At 39.7% G+C, this 19,200-nt stretch overlaps 1 protein-coding gene across 3 annotated transcripts in view; it reads right to left on the minus strand.

Moving 5' to 3' along the window:
* Positions 1 to 8,403: 8,403 nt before the first annotated feature.
* LOC130907632 (adhesion G protein-coupled receptor F5-like) overlaps positions 8,404 to 19,200 on the minus strand; it is a 94,228-nt gene continuing 83,431 nt past the window's right edge. For all 3 annotated transcript variants that reach the window (XM_057822934.1, XM_057822935.1, XM_057822933.1), the window contains 6 exons: positions 18,838 to 19,002; positions 17,359 to 18,759; positions 17,235 to 17,276; positions 13,895 to 13,960; positions 11,726 to 11,792; positions 8,404 to 11,645 (listed from right to left, as the gene is read on the minus strand). In XM_057822934.1, the coding sequence (XP_057678917.1) occupies positions 11,575 to 11,645; positions 11,726 to 11,792; positions 13,895 to 13,960; positions 17,235 to 17,276; positions 17,359 to 18,759; positions 18,838 to 19,002 (1,812 nt within the window). In that variant the 3' untranslated portion in view covers positions 8,404 to 11,574. The remainder of the gene's footprint in view (positions 11,646 to 11,725; positions 11,793 to 13,894; positions 13,961 to 17,234; positions 17,277 to 17,358; positions 18,760 to 18,837; positions 19,003 to 19,200) is intronic.

Consider the following 19,200-nt stretch of genomic DNA (forward strand, 5'->3'; position numbering starts at 1 on the left):
TTTTAGAAAAATAAGTCCCTGTTGTCTAACCCAGAGGTCTCCAAACCGGTACTCAAGGCCTGCTCTAGGTTCTGTTTTTTGTCCCAACTTATTCAGCACAGACAGTTGAACCGATGAGGTTTCTGCTAAAACAAGCAGCACCTGACTGCAACCAAGTGATTGCTCACAAATTGTTTTTTTTTTAAAAAAGGAAAAGAAAAATAGTAAAAAGGTGTCGAGACCTCTGTTTTCTAACCTGCCGAGACACTGCTTTTATCACAAGGTACCAACAGCTTGCAAACTGACACAAGCTGTTGTTGTACCTTTTCAAGTGGGAGGGTTTCTTTGTCATTCAATAACTAATGTCCCTTTCTACATTGGTCTGAAAAAGTATCTAAACCTTTTGGAATTTCTCACATTTCTGCATAAAATCACGATCAGATGTGATCTGATTTTTTTCAAAATCACACAAATGAAAAAAACGCTTTAACCAAAACCACCCAAACATTTATATGTTTTCATATTTTAATGAGTATAGTATGCGCACAATGATAGAAGGGTGAAAAATAAGTTAGTGAACCATCATGTTTAATATTTTGTGCACCGCTCCCCTTCTTTGGCAGCAATAACTTCAACCAGATGCTTCCTGTAGCTGCAGATCAGTCTGGCACATCGATCAGGACTAATCTTGGCCCATTCTTCTCTACAAAACTGCTCTAATTCAGTCATTTTGCTGTGATGTCTGGCATGAATCGCTTTCTTTAGGTTATGCCACAGCATCTGAATGGGGTTCAAGTCTGGACTTTGACTTGGCCACTCCAGAACCTGCATTTTGTTCTTCTGAAACCATTCTAAAGTTTATTTACTTCTGTGTTTTGGATTGTTGTCTTGTTGCAGCATCCATCCTATTTTTAGCTTCAACTTTCTGACAGATGCCCTCAGGTTTTCCTGCAAAACATCCTAATAAACTTTTGAATTCATTCTTCCATAAATGATTGCAAGTTGTCCAGGGACTTAGGCAGCAAAACAGCCCCAAATCATGATGTTCTCTGCACCATGTTTCACGGTGGGGATGAGGTGATGTTGGTGAGCTGTTCCATTTTTCCTCCACATATGACGTGTGTTACTCCCAAACAGTTCAACTTTGGTTTCGTCAGTCCAAAAAATATTTTGCCAAAACTTCTGTGGAGTGTCCAGGTGCCTTTTTACGAACATTAAATAAGCAACATTGTTTTTAGAGTATTATGCGCTGAACTCTTGGCGTCATTTTTGGTGGACGGCCACTCCTTGGGGGAGAAGCAACAGTGCCAAAGTCTCTTCATTTGTAGGCAACTTCTATGACTGTAGATTGATGAACATCCAGACTTTTAGAGATGGTTTTGTATCCTTTCCCAGCTTTATACAAATCAACAATGCTTGATCGCAGGTCTTCAGACAGCTCTTTTGACCGAGCCATAATGCACATCAGACAATACTCATCAAGACAATTCTTGCCAGGTGTGTGTTTTATTGTGAGCAGGGCAGCTTTAAACCACTCATCAGTGATTGGGCACACACCTGACTTAAATTGTTTGGTAAAAATTGGTTTCAATTGCCCTATAGTCTCCTTAGGCAGAGGGTTCACCTACTTATTTTTCCCCCTTCTGTCATTGTTTGCATGCTATCCTCATTAAAATACGAAAACCTCTAAATGATTGGGTGATTTTAGTTAAAGCAGACACTGTTTTTACATCTGTGTGATTTTGACAAAGATCAGATCACATTTGATGGTGATTTTATGCAGAAATGTGAGAAATTCCAAAAGGTTCTGATACTTTTTCATACCACTGTATGTGTATGTGTAGGCAGCTATATTCACAAGTGTGCATGTACTATGAATCCATTCTCTCGTTTGCCAGCTCAGGTAAGTCCTTTTATTCCTTCACTGTACAGTGGTCCCTCTACATATGAGTTTAATTTGTTCCAGGACCTGGTTTGTAAAATGAAATGGTCGTATGTCGATTAGGATTTTCCCATAATACATTAAAATTCAATTAATTTGTTCCACACCCTAAAAACCTATGCTAAATCCTTCATAAATACTGCATGTACAATCATAAATAGCCATTACACATAGCAAAACAAATAAATTGTATTATTATTGTGATTTGTATTTATAATGTCAAAATTATCGCGTTAAGGGGCGGTAATTACTTTTTTAAATTACGTTAAAATATTTGACGCAATTAACGCACATGTCCTGCTCAGACAGATTTAAATGGCAGTAGAGTGAAATGCCCACTTGTTAATTGTGTTTTATGGAGTTTTGCTGCCCTCTGCTGGCGCTTGGGTGCGACTGATTTTATAGGCTTCAGCACCCATGAGCATTGTGTAAGTAATTATTGACATCAACAATGGCGGGCTACTAGTTTTATTTTTTGATTGAAAATTTTACAAATTTTATTAAAACGAGAACATTAAAAGGGGTTTTAATATAAAATTTCTATAACTTGTACTAACATTTATCTTTTAAGAACTACAAGTCTATCCATGGATCGCTTTAACAAAATGGTAATAATGTTAATGCCATCTTGTTGATTTATTGTTATAATAAACAAATACAGTCCTTATGTACCGTATGTTGAATGTATATATCCATCTTGTGTCTTATCTTTCCATTCCAACAATTTATTTTACAGAATATATATATATAATTAACAGAAAAATATGGCATATTTTATAGAAGGTTTGAATTGCGATTAATTACGATTAATTAATTTTTAAGCTGTAATTAACTCGATTAAAATTTTTAATCGTTTGACACCCCTAATAAAAATGTAATGAATCGGGTTCTAATGTGGCAGTTGTTTTGCATGTTGTTCCTGAACTGATGTGACTGACGAGAGGGTGAAAAAGGTGCGGAACACTGTTTTGTTTTTGCATGTTCTGTTGTCAATGGCATCGGCTACGGCAAACAGTATTCATGTTGTGTTGCACAAGTTCTAGTTCTGACATAAAGGATTAAAAACCTGACGAAGCTGGCGACTTCTTTGCCGATGTTATTCATAATAATTGGCACCTTTACTTAAAAAGACTTGCTAACCATCGAGATCGTAAATATATTCCGGCCGTTCACTGACGCTCATAATTTTCGACAATTTCCATCTTAATTTCAATAGTAAGCGTCACTTACTTTTTCACTTTTTTCTTTTTTTTTTTTCACTTTTTTCACCACCTGCACTAACCTTGGGAGAGACCCATGTTGATTTCTCTCACAAAATTCGCTGAGCTGCCGTCTTGCTGTGAAATTGCGACACTGTCGTAAATTATCGATTCAAATTTTAACTCGGATGTCGAAATGATCGTATTTCATACGTTCATATGTCGAGGTACCACTGTACTTTTAAGTTGATAGATAAGAGAACCCTGTGTTAATTTCCTCTCCTGTGATGTAGTACTTCAGAGAGGCGGTCTGCTTTGACATGCCAATGTTAGCATTTTATTTTAACTTCTTCAAACCTGTTGCTCATCGAGGTGTAGCTTTGATGTAAATTCCGTTAGTGAATTAATAAGAAGCCTGTTAACCACTTGCTAGAAATTTGGTCCTCCGCCAACCTTATTTACAGCGGGGCAAATAAGTATTTAGTCAACCACCAATTGTGCAAGTTCTCCTACTTGAAAAGATTAGAGGCCTGTAATTGTCAACATGGATAAACCTCAACCATGAGAGACAGAATGTGGGGAAAAAAAAAAAATCACATTGTTTGATTTTTAAAGAATTTATTTCCAAATTAGAGTGGAAAATAAGTATTTGGTCACCTACAAACAAGATTTTTGGCTGTCAAAGAGGTCTAACTTCTTCTAACAAGGTCTAACGAGGCTCCACTCGTTACCTGTAAAAATGGCACCTGTTTTAAGTCATTATCGGTATAAAAGACACCTGTCCACATTCTCAGTCAGTCACACTCCAAACTCCACTATGGCCAAGATCAAAGAGCTGTCGAAGGACACCAGAGACAAAATTGTAGACCTGCACCAGGCTGGGAAGACTGAATCTGTAATAGGTAAAACGCTTGGTGTAAAGAAATCAATTGTGGGAGCAATTATTAGAAAATGGAAGACATACAAGACCACTGATAATCTCCCTCGATCTGGGGCTCCATGCAAGATTTCACCCCGTGGCGTCAAAATGATAACAAGAACAGAGAGCAAAAATCCCAGAACCACAAGGGGGGACCTAGTAAATGACCTACAGAGAGCTGGGACCACAGTAACAAAGGCTACCATCAGTAACACAATGCGCCGCCAGGGACTCAAATCCTGCACTGCCAGGCGTGTCCCCCGCTGAAGCCAGTACACGTCCAGGCCCGTCTGCGGTTCGCTAGAGAGCATTTGGATGATCCAGAAGAGGACTGGGAGAATGTGTTGTGGTCAGATGAAACCAAAATAGAACTTTTTGGTAGAAACACAGGTTCTCGTGTTTGGAGGAGAAAGAATACTGAATTGCATATGAAGAACACCATACCTACTGTGAAGCATGGGAGTGGAAACATCATGCTTTGGGGCTGTTTTTCTGCAAAGGGACCAGGACGACTGATCTGTGTAAAGGAAAGAATGAATGGGGCCATGTATCGAGAGATTTTGAGTGAAAATCTCCTTCCATCAGCAAGGGCATTGAAGATGAGACGTGGCTGGGTCTTTCAGAATGACGATGATCCCAAACACACAGCCAGGGCAACAAAGGAGTGGCTTCGTAAGAAGCATTTCAAGCTCCTGGAGTGGCCTAGCCAGTCTCCAGATCTCAACCCCATAGAAAATCTGTGGATGGATTTGAAAGTCTGTGTTGCCCAATGACAGCCCCAAAACATCACTGCTCTAGAGGAGATCTGCATGGAGGAATGGGCCAAAATACCAGCAACAGTGTGTGAAAAGCTTGTGAAGAGTTACAGAAAACGTTTGGCCTCCATTATTGCCAACAAAGGGTACATAACAAAGTATTGAGATGAACTTTTGGTATTGACCAATACTTACTTTCTACCATGATTTGCAAATGAATTTAAAAATCAAACAATGTGATTTTCTGGTTTTTTTCCCCCACATTCTGTCTCTCATGGTTGAGGTTTACCCATGTTGACAATTACAGGCCTCTGTAATATTTTCAAGTGGGAGCACTTGCACAATTTGTGGTTGACTAAATACTTATTTGCCCCACTGTACAGCGATTATCACAAACAATCTCTCAAGTTAAACCTACAATATTGGAGGACCACGTGCTCACTGCACAGCCTTATTTTGCCTTTTTCTTTCTTCTTGCCTTTCTCCTTTGCAAGACTGAAAACGAGCTTTCTTCCTTCAAAGCTCCTCTGTAATTATATAGAAACTGAGGTCAAATATTGGCTGTGGCGAGGAGAGGAGTGGTGTGGTTTATTACATTTTCCTGTAATGGGTGAGCACTCTCAGAAGCATGTTGTATATCCCAACAAGCTTTAAATAACTCACAGCTATTTAGTTTGTTGACGGGGTAAACATTTGCTTCACCTTTTTAAATTAGATCTCAAGAGATTTATGGGGATGGAGCAGAATGTTCTTAGCTTGTCTTCCAAACCATCATTTAACTTTATATACTAGAGGTTGTTACTACCGATTTGCGCCATATTTTATAAAACAAATCACTATGATGAGATACATTGTAATGGTGCCACCTATTCTCGTAATTGAGTATTAAAGAGGTTACAAACATTTGTAGAATATACCAGATTTATTGTTAATTAGGTAATGTATGTGACTGCCGTGGCTGACACTTAGCAAAATTAGATTTCTGTTTCAGCTGAAAGTGCTCTTCTAAAGTATATGCAGGTCAAACTTGCATTGTCATGTTGGGGAAAGTCTGCTTTCAAAGGCCGACAGGATGCAGGCAGCACTGGGAACAGGTCGGAAGTGTTGGTCTTCCCAGTAGCTTCCTGTTTTTACTTGGTCATTAAAAGAAGTCCAGTGAACTACAGCAATATACACTCAACTTGCTCCAAACAAACAGAAATGACATGCTATAGTTTGCAGTCGTTTTGTATTTAAATGACGTGGTAATATTGCTTTTTGAATTTAACCCAGTGGTGGGGCTTTCATAATTGCTCAAACCAGTAGTTGGAAAGTTTATTTCTCTTAAAATTAAGCAGAAAAATGTTATTTGCTACCATCTACTGGTGAAAAAAAAGACTTGCCTCCCATCTGATCCAAATGCTGCACTAAAACATTCTGACATACTAAAGCAGTGGTTCTTAACCTGGGTTCGATCAAGGGGTGTAACGAAATATCGAAATGGTGATATATCGTGATACTTTGTATCCCAAAAGGTTATCGATATGCTCCTTCATCATGCTTCGATAAGGCTGCCTTGACGGTGCTCGACACCCAATCCATTTAGACTAGGGTGACCATATTTTGATTTCCAAAAAAGAGGACACTCAGCCCGGCCTCAAGATACTTGAATTTTACTCGAAGTTCACTCAAAGATGTTTATATCACTTTAATATATTTAAAGTGTGCCCCCTCACTCTGGATGGGAAAATGCAGTTTGAAAATAAAACATTAAATAATAATGACTAAAATATAATATATATAGATATATAATGCAGACCCATGGAAATGTAGTCCAGTCAATAAATATACACACAGTTGGCTATGTGCCAAGTAAACATTTTTATAAATTACTATCACGACAAATGTCCTTGACAAATTGTTATTCCCATTCAATTGATATTCTCATTCAATGTTCTAGATTGCACACAAACAATAACCTAAGTAAACTGACAAACTATTCAACCAGCATGTTTCCAAACGTAACAGTTCAAAACTACGTTTCCCATAATGCCTAGTATGGTTTAGCTTACTGATTGCTACCTGAGGCAAAAATCAAACTTTGTTAGAAAAGTTTACAATCGAAACGACTTGTTGCCTTTGCTACTGATACTACGATGACGATTGTAATTATGAAGTTTAATAATTTTTACTACAACTACTGCTGCTGCTGCTAGCCTGTTGCTAATCATTACGTGTTGGATGGCACCACATAAATGCAAGTGTTATACGTTTTTTGTTTGTTTACAGGTGGAAAACGCTGTTAGGCAAGGGAAGATAAGTTGATGTGTCTCACAGCAACATTTGCTGTACGTTGATGGACTAGTATACTAGTATGGACTACTAGTATATCGAGACTACGTCGTTCTACCCGGGAGCGGCCGAGATACTAGGGCTAGAGGCGGTGGCTCACCTCGCAGCGGGCCGTCAACTCAATCCCGAGATCCAACTACGACCTTTTTAACTGCAGCAACTTTAAGATACGCTATTGGAGCTGGAATTACTGAGGACAGCGAGAGAAGGCCCGTCTAGAGGCCGTAATGTCAGGAGAAAGTTTGACGAGGCTCTGGATATCAGCTGTCTGATATCGCATTCTCGTATGCTATTTTTCCAATAATTTTATAAATTGTGATTTATTGACTTGTTTTGCATATGCACCAACCGTTTTAAATAAAACAAGAAATGGAATCATGTTGTCCAAATGTTTCATTGCGATCAATATCTGCAATAACAAAGAATGACTTATTATTTTTGTTCATATGTACATACATTGTAGTATTTTCTTGTAACAACATCGGTGTCAGCCCTTCTGCATTCGGCAGATGTCATAGAATTTGTAATTTCACCTCATTTTGGTCACTCAAGTGACTGGCGTATCAAGTTACACCTCACGTCAACACAGGCCGACAGGTTGTTATAATTTTGTCCACGAATGATCAACGAAGTGATAAGAACAATCATACAATATCATCTATGTCTCATCTACGTTGTGCTGAATCCATTTTTGGAGATTCCGTCGGTTCCTCTGGCATGATTTCACAGTTTTAAGTTCGTCAACACACTGTGAACTTCAACTGCAACTCATGAGGTTATTTTTCTGAAACGGAAGTTCGACGCAGACATTGTCCAAGACGGCGCCGCCCATATCTCGCTCAGGAAACTTGTCTATATAGTAAAAAAACTTTTACTTGCTTGCTTGTTCCTCTATATCAGGGGTCCCCAAACTTTTTCCTGTGAGGGCCACATAACCCTTCTCTTCTCTGATGAGGGGCCGGGGTCAGTTTGTAACAGAAAAAGTGTGACGATTGCAGGAGTGCCTAAATGTAAAAATGTATTGTTTTTCAGAAAGCCACAATCAAATAACCCTTTCTGGATTCTTCACGGAACCAAAGTAAATAAAATAAAAATGATATAATATAATATAGTATAATATAATATAATTAGGGCTGTCAAACGATTAAAATTTTTAAGCGAGTTAATCACAGCTTAAAAATTAATCGTAATTAATCGCAATTCAAACATCTCTAAAATATGCCTTATTTTTCTGTAAATTATTGTTGGAATGGAAAGATAAGACACAAGACGGATATATACATTCAACATACTGTACATAAGTACTGTATTTGTTTATTATAACAATAAATCAACAAGATGGCATTAACATTAATATTCTGTCAAAGCAATCCCTGGATAGAACGACTTGTAGTTCTTAAAAGATAGATTTTAGTACAAATTATAGAAATTTTATGTTAAAACCCCTCTTAATGTTTTCGTTTTAATAAAATTGGTAAACTTTTCAATCAAAAAAATTAACTAGTAGCTCACCATTGTTGATGTCAAGAATTACACAATGCTCATGGTGCATAAAATCAGTCGCACCCAAGCGCCAGCAGAGGGAGACAAAAAACACAAGTAACAAGTGGACATGACACTGCTGTCATTTTAATCTGTTTGAGCGGGGCATATGCGTTAATTGCGTCAAATATTTTAACGTGATTAATGAAAAAAATTAATTACCGCCCGTTAACGCGATAACTTTGACAGCCCTCAATATAATATAATATAATACAATATAATATAATCAGGGGTGCACATAATTTTTTTGCCCAGGTTCTCAGAGGAGGACCTGGAGATGTGACTTGGTCCTCATTGAGCTTGAGAGCCGACCCACCTGATGCGATAAATTTATGACAAGCTTTACTTAGAGCCAATTAACTTTGATTAATTATATTAACAGTTAATGCTTGATTAACATCAACTGGCACAACAAAATTGCCATTACTTTGAAGTGAAATGTAAAGAAATAAACATAAAAGCACCAATTCAAAATAAAGGGCATTATGCGGCTCCCACATTAACTCCAAGCCTTTTTAAAAGTGGGATGTCCTCCTCATAAGACCTCATTGAACGTGTATGTTTAGCTTTGTAAAATGCGAGCAGAAACACGTTTGTCAGTGCATGTCGCTGTTCATTACCTTTATTCCGCCCTATTCCGCCACATGTCCATAGGGCGAGTGGGGTCCTGTTTGACATCGATAGTTTGCTTAATTGCCACATGCTCTGTTTTTTTCGTGCTTTTCAAAGTTTGGATGGCTGAAATTCTTTGACCCTACATAAAATGCGTTGCTCTAATCGGCGACATTGGGATTCTCACGGCACATTTTGTACCGCATTTCCGTGCGAGCATCATTCACTTCTAGCCATGGTACCTCCTGTAGCCGCTTTTCAGCAAAAGTCCTTTTTTTCGGTAGCTCCGGTGACGTCTCTGTCGTCTGTCTGTCTTTTGACGGGGGTGGGGGAACACGGAAGTAATTACTCAGTGTGGCCTGCCTCATCGACATTTTGAGAAGTTATTTTCTCGTGTCCGCCGCAAATAGTGGTCAGCCATCGGTACGCAAAAGCGTATGGAAGCCGTTGAGGGCCAGCGCGTTTGCCTACGTCCAGTACGCATGTGCGGACCACTTATGTGCACCCCTGAATATAATATAATATAATATAATATCATGTAATGTAATATAATATAATAATACTGTATTAATTAAATAGATAATAACCAAATAACCATTGCTCAGTTCTTCACAGAAAAAAGCCAGGACATAAATAACTCTATTGGGGAAAAAAAAAAAAAAATTTATTATTTTTTTTTTTTTTTTTGTTCAGGGGGCCGGACCAAATGTGGCTGCGGGGCCGTATCCGGCCCGCGGGCCGTAGTTTGGGGACCCCTGCTCTATATTGTATTACGTCTACGACACCTCTGGGTTCAATGACAAAACTATTATCTCTGACTCATGACAGTTAATTCCAACATACTGCATAAGCATTTCATTTACCAATCAAATGAATCAAAAAGTGCATGCATGGCTTGTTGCATGTACTGCAAATGTTATTTTATGCGATGAAAGACACTCCACTACCCTCTTTTTAGTCATGCAAGACGTCGATGCTTGGTCAAGTATGCAGCATTCAAAAAATGTCCAGCCACATGAGTCATAAGCATTCTATTTGCTAAAAGCATGTCAAAGTTAGTCTTTGTAAAAAAAAAAAAAAAAAAAAAACTCAAATATTTCACTGTTATTGTTGTGTTGACATTGATTGTAATCACACAAATAGCAACGTGTTTTAGTCTTATTTAAATAGCGTGCAGTTCTTGCAGGCTTAAAGTGCCCGTGACAGCACAAAAAAAATCTTAAATAGCATTATTATGTGAATTAGAATAATATTTTGAGACGATTCGACTATATACAACATTTTGGCAAAGCGCAGATGACAAGAAATTAGTCTTTTAATCTGCCGTTTACCCCTGCCTGTCATTATAGCGCTCTAGCGTCCCCAGCTGGAGGATGACGTCGGCAGGGTCACGATTTCATCTGATTTAGAATGCAGCCCATTGAGGGGGAATTATTTATAATGAGGAAAATGCGACAAAGAGAACAGCAAAATGTCATTGTTTGAATATCTGTACCCCAATATTTTTACGGGATATTTTTTAATGTAAGTATTTTCCCCGATTGCTAAATAGATGGTATGGTCATGACAAATAACAGTCTTGTGCTAAATGAAATATTAAAGATGCATTTATTCAGTACGAGCTGGCATAATTAGTCCATAGTGGTCAAAACTGTCGACTTCTTGCACCTCCTGAACGATATTTTATGCCACCGGAGTTTTGTCCGGCTTTTGTCATTTCCTTGCCATGGTTTCGGAGAGCGTAAACAAACAAGGAGCTGTGACAGCTAGCCAACATGCTAACCCGAACAGAGTTTCCAAGTCTTATTCTTGCATTTCGAAGCGAAAAATCACATAAAAGTACCCCGGTTCATGTCACATGGCGGCGGGGTTGTCGATTGTCTTGGCTGATCGGAAACCTCCCCTGGCGGCGAGCAAGTTACAGTTTGTCGTTCCCCTGCTGTGAGCAGGAGAGCTCATTTGCCAGGGAAGCAGCTGGAGAATAACGGCCGGAAAAACCGGCCGACGTCGGAGGAGTGCGTAGCTGTGTGTTATGTTGGCTTGTATAATAAAAAGGGATGTTCAGCAAGGATGCAGTTGAGTATCAGCATTTATCAATACATTGCCACTATCAAAGTTAAGGCCTTGAATATGACAGCATTTAACTTGCAAATCAGGCATTCCACACAATTCTGGTATAAATTAAAAAAGCATGTCAGTTTAATAAACCCACTGCACTGTTGCAACACAACAAATATTGATGCTCAGATTTCTTAAATCTTTTCGTGAAACCCATTTTCTGAGTGATTATCTGATTCAAATATTGGAGAATGACTCGGCGCCACCAGAACTGCTTGAGTTCACAATGTCTGACACCCGGTAGACATCTGTAGGACCAACAACAAAGAGTTGATGAGAAAATGTATTCAAATTTGCGACTTTGAGAAAAAATAAATCAATAACTTACGTTTTTTTCCACGAAGTTTTCGGAACCATTTTAGACCACTTAATGAAGAAGAACCAGCACTTGTACTCTAATAGAAACAACAAAGGGAAGAACAGTCAGGGTTTCCCCTATACATAAAATATTGTGGCGCACCACCACACCAAAATAAAAGCCCCCACGGCTTGCAAATTAGTTTTTTTTTTTTTTTTTCATTAAGGCCATTTCAAACTAGCAGCAGCCTAGTGTGAAGGGTTCAGTGACAACCCATTCATTTTGTAGTTTGGATCGGACATTTCGGCGAAAGTGAGCGGTGGACGGCCGTCTTCGGCGGAACGACAAGTTTGAATGATTTTGCGCCGAGAGGCGGGGCCCAAAATAGAGTCTTGCTCTATTTTCAGAGCGCCGCCGCGCTTACATCAACAATGCATCCAATAGCAGAGGAGCAGGCATACTTATATCTGTGCTATCAGGCTGTTTTGGAGGAAGGATATACTCAATCCCGGCTGACAAAACCTTGATAAATGTGCTTTTTTAAAGTTTCGCGAGCTCTGGGACACTCGAAAAATGACTCCCATATCTCTCCTGCTCCAGTCCACGTTATTTGAAAGCGGGGATTTCAACCAGAGATACTGTATGATTGTTTTAATTTCATGGGAGGAAATATGTTTTCTCCACTAGAGGGCACTCATGCTCTTTGGACGGGTAATGTTTCATTTCTCTAGATGTTTCGGAGTGCAATTTTTGTGTATTTTTGGGCCTCATATGGTCATGCAGTAGGTTATAGTACAGTACAATAGCAGTTCACATCTGGCTTACTGATATTTTGTAGATTAAAAAAAAAAACCTCAAAGTGTATACAGTCATGCAACCATAAAATACACTTTCCTTCATTTTGGTAAATTTTGGGGCAATTTAAATGACGCCTACATGCCAAATTTTGATGCCTAAGTCACCAATTCCGTTATGATGGGTGTGCCAATAAGCCTGGTGTGGAGTAGGGGAGAAGGCAAATCAACTCAACTGTGTGCATGAACTAACCAATATTTTCTTGTAGAGTATCCATCCCTTTTCAACACCTTGACCTACCTTGTCAGGGTCCCGGGGTGCTGGACCCTATCCCAGCTGACTCTGGAAAGTTAGACAACACCCTACTAGAACTATTAAGGGTGGATCAGTTGATACAAATCACTTTTGTAACCAGAGAAGGGTCTTCTGACCCTAATCGGCATATCTTTTGTGAGCACTGAGGTCCTCGTTAGTCACTCCCGTTCAGACTCTCAAAACCACAGGGTTGGATTGCGCCAATTAACATCTTGAGTGTTTGCAGGGCAGGGCTGGCTGCCTTGGCTTTGTTGGACAGTGGACCGCTCAAGCAGGCAGTCGGGTGGACAACCTTTTCACATATTCCAAAAGCTGCAGTCTGCCTACAGTATGTCTGTATACTGAAGCTTGTGTTTGCTGTGACAAAACAGCCATCTGAGCTGCTGTGGAAAGTTCTTTGGTCATTGTGTCTTTCAACATAACAAACTGTGAACCTTGACAACTGAATGTTGGAATTGTTAAGACAAAGAACAGGTGCTTGTTGGGATTTGTCCCAGATGTTCCAACACTCAATTTTCTAAAACGTAGACCGTCTGGTTTAGCTACCGTTCTGGATGCTAGTCGTAGTTTCATGCCACATGGCCCTCTCATCATTTTTACACTAACCTGAGAGTTAACAAGTCTGGATTTGCATATGTTCAAGATGCTAATTGAAGCTATCCAGAGTGACCCCCCCCCCCCCCCACACACACACACACACACACACATCTAGGGCTGCTTGATTGCTTGTATGAGTGATCTATTGTTTGACAAAGCCAAGGAGTCAGTTTGGTATTGGGGACATTTGACTGCTTTCTGGTATTTCTTTATAGCCCAAAAAACCCCGAGACGTCCAGTGTTAACTGGTCACCAATCTCTATCTGTTGATATAGGGACATTTCATGGTTACTTTCTGTTTATATCAGGTTAATACAGGCTACACCATTAACGACTTCTTGCAGAGAAGTCATTGTTTTGTTTTTTAATAACTAAGTATTCCAATGATACTTTGTTTATTAAGATCGGTAAGGAAAAAATCAAGCTACATGTGAAGCTGACATTTTCGTAAGGAAGCACTTAGTTGAATAGTGTAGCTTGGTGATCACTTACTGCAGTTTGATTGGAGCCAGACCCTGAGCTTGATACATGTCGTTTTTTGGCGAGAAGGACTCGGATCTATAATGATCAAATTGATTTCATAATTAATCATTTGTAATAAAATTTAAATGTGTGATATTTCACAAATATATGAAGTCCCAAGTATTGTGGATTAAAAGTACACAGTAACTAACAAGTAAACGTAGTACAGACTAGTTGGCATCCAATTTAATGTGTAAACTACCTCCGTGAAGTTGGTCCCGCAACAGACACAAATTTATATAAGAATGATGTCAATGGTTTTTAAGATATTTAGAATTCTTTTATTGGTCAAATCAGAGGTCAAACAGCCCCCATTTAGATTAAAAATAGCTGAAAATGTTGTCAATCGTCTATGCTTTGTCTGTGTTTGTTTGTGCTGCGAAAAGTTTCGTTTGTGCTGCAACCATTTTTGAGATAATGAAATATTAATTTCAAGAGATGATGTCATGCAACCCCCCATTTATTGCAAAATGGATCCGAAATGGTGTAATTTGTTTATGGTACGTTTGTGCTGTAAAACAAACAAAAAAAAAAAAAAAGTGCTGTCATCGTGTTATTGTTGTTGAGATAATAATTTTGAGCGATGACGTCACTCACAGCTTTTCCATATCCAACTCCCACGCCTGACAGAGTGTACCAACTCTGTCAGTAATAGGGGTGTTCCAACAACTAGCACAAACGTAGCACAAACAAATGGCACCCCTTCGGGTCCATTTTGCTCACTCGAAATGAATTACTCAAGGCTCCTATAAACTGAAAAATGGGACCCGAAGGGGTACCATTTATTTGTTAGTACATTCCATCAGCCGCGACGGAAGGGCGATCGTCGTCATCACTCAAAATTAATGTCTCAATATATGTAACCAATAACAGCACAAATTAAATTTTTACAGCACAAACGTAGCATAAACGAATAGCTCCATTTTGCAATAAATGGGGGGGCTGCGTGTGGTCATCACTCAAAATTAATATCTCAATTTCTCAAAAACGATAGCAGCACACCATTGACACCATTTTTAACCAAATTGGGGGGCTGGTTGACCTCAGATTGACCTACAGTGGTATAAAAAGGTATCTGAACCTTTTGGAATTCCTCATATTTTGTCATAAAATCACCATCAAATGTGATCTGATCTTTGTCAAAATCACACAGATGAAAAAACTGTCTGCTTTAACTAAAAGCGCCCAAACATTTATAGGTTTTCATATTTTAATGAGGATAGTACGCAAACAATGACAGAAGAGGAAAAAATAAGTAAGTGAACCATCACATTTATTATTTTGTGGCTGCCCCTTTGGCAGCAATAACTTCAACCAGACGCTTCCTGTAGCTGCAGATCAGTCTGGCACATCGATCAGGACTAATTTTGGCCCATTCTTCTCAACAAAATAGCTGTAGTTCAGTCAGATTCTCGTGATGTCTGGCATGAATCGCTGTCTTTAGGACATGCCGCAGCATCTCGATGGGGTTCATGTCTGGACTTTGGCTTGACCACTCCAGAACTTGTGTACTTTGTTCTTCTGAAACCATTCCGAAGTCTATTTACTTCTGTGTTTTGGATCATTTTCTTGTTGCAGCGTCCATCCTCTTTTTAGTTTCAACGGTTTGACAGACGCCCTCAGGTTTTCCTGCAAAACATCCTGATAAACTTGAATTCATTCATCCATTAATGATTGCAAGTTGTCCAGGCCCTGAGGTAGCAAAACATCCCCAAATGAGGTGTTGATGTTGGTGATCTGTTCAGTTTTTCCTCCACATAGGACATTGTGTGTTACTCGCTGTTCAGTTTTTCCTCCACACATGACGTTGTGTGTTACTCCCAAACAATTCAACTTTGGTTTAATCAGTCCACACAATGTTACTAAAACTTATGTGGAATGTCCATGTTGGCTGGCACGACCAGACTGTTCTCCCTGTGTTTTTCAAATACTGAGAGAATAGTCTGGGACCCAGCCCATTAACGGCCTCTCGAGCAAGTACAAAATCAATCGACAAATCAGATTTGTTTATTTGCGTGACGTGTTCTTAACGGGCAACGTCACTCTTCCGCGTCGGAAGTCGTCTCCACAACAACACAGATGGTGAACAGGAGAGCCGAGAATATGTTCCAATCCACGGTAAAATCAGTTTTAAATTACCAAAAACACATCGACACAAGTCATTGACAACAGTCTGTCTTGTGCTAGCCATGTTGAATAAACTCCGCTCTCCTCGTATGTTTACTTCCGCGCGCAAGTCCCTCGTCCCGCCCGTCGCTGATTGGTCCACTCCGCTGTCTGTTTGCTGTGGCTTGCTCCGCCCTGGAAATTTTATCCGCTTAATGGTGGCCAGACTCAATAGCTGGAACAGCGGTGAGTCTGGAGTACCAGGCTAATGTCCATGTGCCATTTTGCGAACATTAAACGAGCAACAATGTTTTTTTTCAGACAGCAGTGGCTTCCTCCGTGGAGTCCTCCCATGAACACCTTTGTTGGCCATAGTTTTACATACAGTTGATGTGTGCACAGAGAGATTGGACTGTGCCGGTGATTTCTGTAAGTCTTTAAACACACTCTGGGATTCGGTTTTTACCTCTCTGAGTGTTCTGCGCTGAACTCTTGGTTTCATCTTTGGCGGACGGCCACTCCTTGAGAGAGAAGCAACACTGCCAAACTCTCTCCGTTTCAAGACAACTTCTCTGACTGTCGATTGATGAACATCCAGACTTTTAGAGATGGTTTTGTATCCTTTTCCAGCTTTACACAAATAGACAATCCTTGATCGCATGTCTTCAGACAGCTCTTTTAGAGAGAGAATACCTCTCATCAAGACATTTCTTACCAGGTGTGTGTTTTATAGTGGGTAGGGCAGCTTTAAACCACTCATCAGTGATTGGGCACACACCTGACCTAAAATGTTTGGTAAAAATTGGTTTCAATTGCTCTTTATGTCTCCTTAGGCAGAAGGTTCACATACATATTTTTCCCCCTTCTGTCATTGTTTGCATCCTATCCTCATTAAAATATGAAAACCTATAAATGTTTGGGTGGTTTTAGTTAAGCAAACACCGTATTTTCATCTGTGTGATCTTAACAAAGATAACATTTGATGGGGATTTTATGCAGAAATCTGAGAAATTCCAAGAGGTTCAGATACTTTTTCATACCACTGTATAACAGAGTTGAAAAACAATTGTAGCACAAAAAAAGTTTTTACAGTACAAACGATTGACATCATTGTAATATAAATTTGCGTCTGATGGGGGCACACTTCAAAGAGGTCAACTAACTCAAATATACCTTTTTTATATTTAAATATTACTGAAATTACCTTTGCATCCAGTAGAGTCCCAAACACTAAAATGAAGAAACCCTAAGAGACAGATTATAAAACACAAGACCAAAGTTACATCTCATAAAGAGAAATAAAATTAGGAATGAAGTTCTGAAAATACCTGCAGAGAATTGAAGAAAGCAAATGCAATGTGGATCCCCTTATTTGTGGACGATACCATGGTTCCTATTCCCAAACCCCACGTCAGTCCAAATAAAGGTGTCAAAATAATCACACATCTAAAAACGACAGCCAGGGTGTGCTTTTCCTCAATACGGGCTGCATCTCCTACACTTCTTCTCAACATTTTGACCACGATCACAATTACAATTAAAAAATTGATAGCAACAATAGTCAAGGCAGGTATCACTAAAGCCAGAAGGGCTTTGGTCTTGACCCAGTTAAGCCAACACGCATCGTTTTCCCTGATGTATCCTTTTCCTGGGGCTGTGGCAGCAACAGTCACAACAGCTATTATAAGAGGACACACATAGCCCAAAAGAAAGCCAATAGCCATCATGACTGATTTCGACATATGGGAGAAGACCATAACCGTTCGGTAGAGTAGAAGAAGACCCGAGGCCAGCATCCAGAAGAAAAGAGCCAGGTAGAAAAAGTGCATAAAAAACGTTGCCGCGGTACATGGCCCTAGTGGAACCTTATAGTCTTCCCCTGGGTTTTCAAGTGGGTTCTTAGCATAAGAGGCAGCAATAATGAAACAAATGTCTGCAATAAGCAAAGACAGGGCCGTGTTCACAATGCACACGTGGCGCATGAACGCAGTGCTGTTTTTCGTCAAGGCTTTCCAAACGTATCCTTCAATGATGAGACATATGAGAAGACTCGCTATAGATATGCCAACTCCGACATACGTGATAACATCTAAAGCAACCCGTATCGCTTCTGGGATATCTGTCGCCATCAGGATCGAAAACGAGGTCAGGTGGTTGCAGTTGCAGGTCACCGTGTTGTTTATATCGGAAACAAAAGTGCAACCCTCGTCGTCCCAAGCACCGAAGTTGTCAAAAAGGGAGAAATTCCAAAAAACGCACTGTGGATCCTCTGTCAGGGAGTTGTTGTCTTTTTTGAAGCTCAGGGTAACATTCTGAATGTCGGCTTTTACTCTGACAAGGGCCACTGCAGCATTAATGGTGTTATTAAATGAAGGTGTTGTGCTGTTGTCGTTTGTCAGGGTGCTGTTAAAGCTGGAGTTTCGTGGTGGCAGGACATTATCCAGGGTGGCGAAAATGATGGTTGTGATGGAGATATTCGTACTGTCGGCGTTTGGAATATCAATGGTAACACTGGAGTTGAGTTCTGCTGAAAAAGAGTCGTCGAACGTTGTCGTGTTTAGCAATATTAATCCAGTCCTGATGGTAAACTCCCCCACTAATTCATCAGAGAGAGTCTCGAGTGAATTCAGCAATTCTGAGCTGTCATTACGAGTGACGTTTTCTCTCAGGATTTCCCAGGATTCCCTTGCATCGTCACTAATGAGGACGTCAACTGTTTGGAGCACATCCTGCAAATAAGGACAAATTTCCTGGTGAGTTTTACTATTGTGTGATAAGTCTACATAGAAAAGGAAAGGGCACCATACCTCCATGACACCTTTTTCCACTTCAGTAGAAACAGCGGCAATGGTGCTCAGGATGCCAACAATAGCCGATATGGTTGCTGATGAATTCACAATTTCTTGTTTTTCGTCCTCTGTAACTTTACTCAGATTTGCAGCAAATTCTGGTATTTCCTCTTCAACCAAATCCTAGGAATGAAAGTAAATGTTGTGGTGAAATTGCATTCCTTTACTGTATTTATCAACCCAGTGCTGGAGTTTTTAACTCTTTAACACGGGATGTGTTGGCGGGGACACGTTTACGCATATCATATTTGAAGCCTAGTCACCCTCGTGCCGCTAGTTGGTCTCGTTTGAAAGTGTGAAAGTTGAGGTCCACGTCCGTTT

This window comes from Corythoichthys intestinalis, chromosome 19 (assembly GCF_030265065.1).
Source record: "Corythoichthys intestinalis isolate RoL2023-P3 chromosome 19, ASM3026506v1, whole genome shotgun sequence".
Lineage (NCBI taxonomy): Eukaryota > Metazoa > Chordata > Actinopteri > Syngnathiformes > Syngnathidae > Corythoichthys > Corythoichthys intestinalis.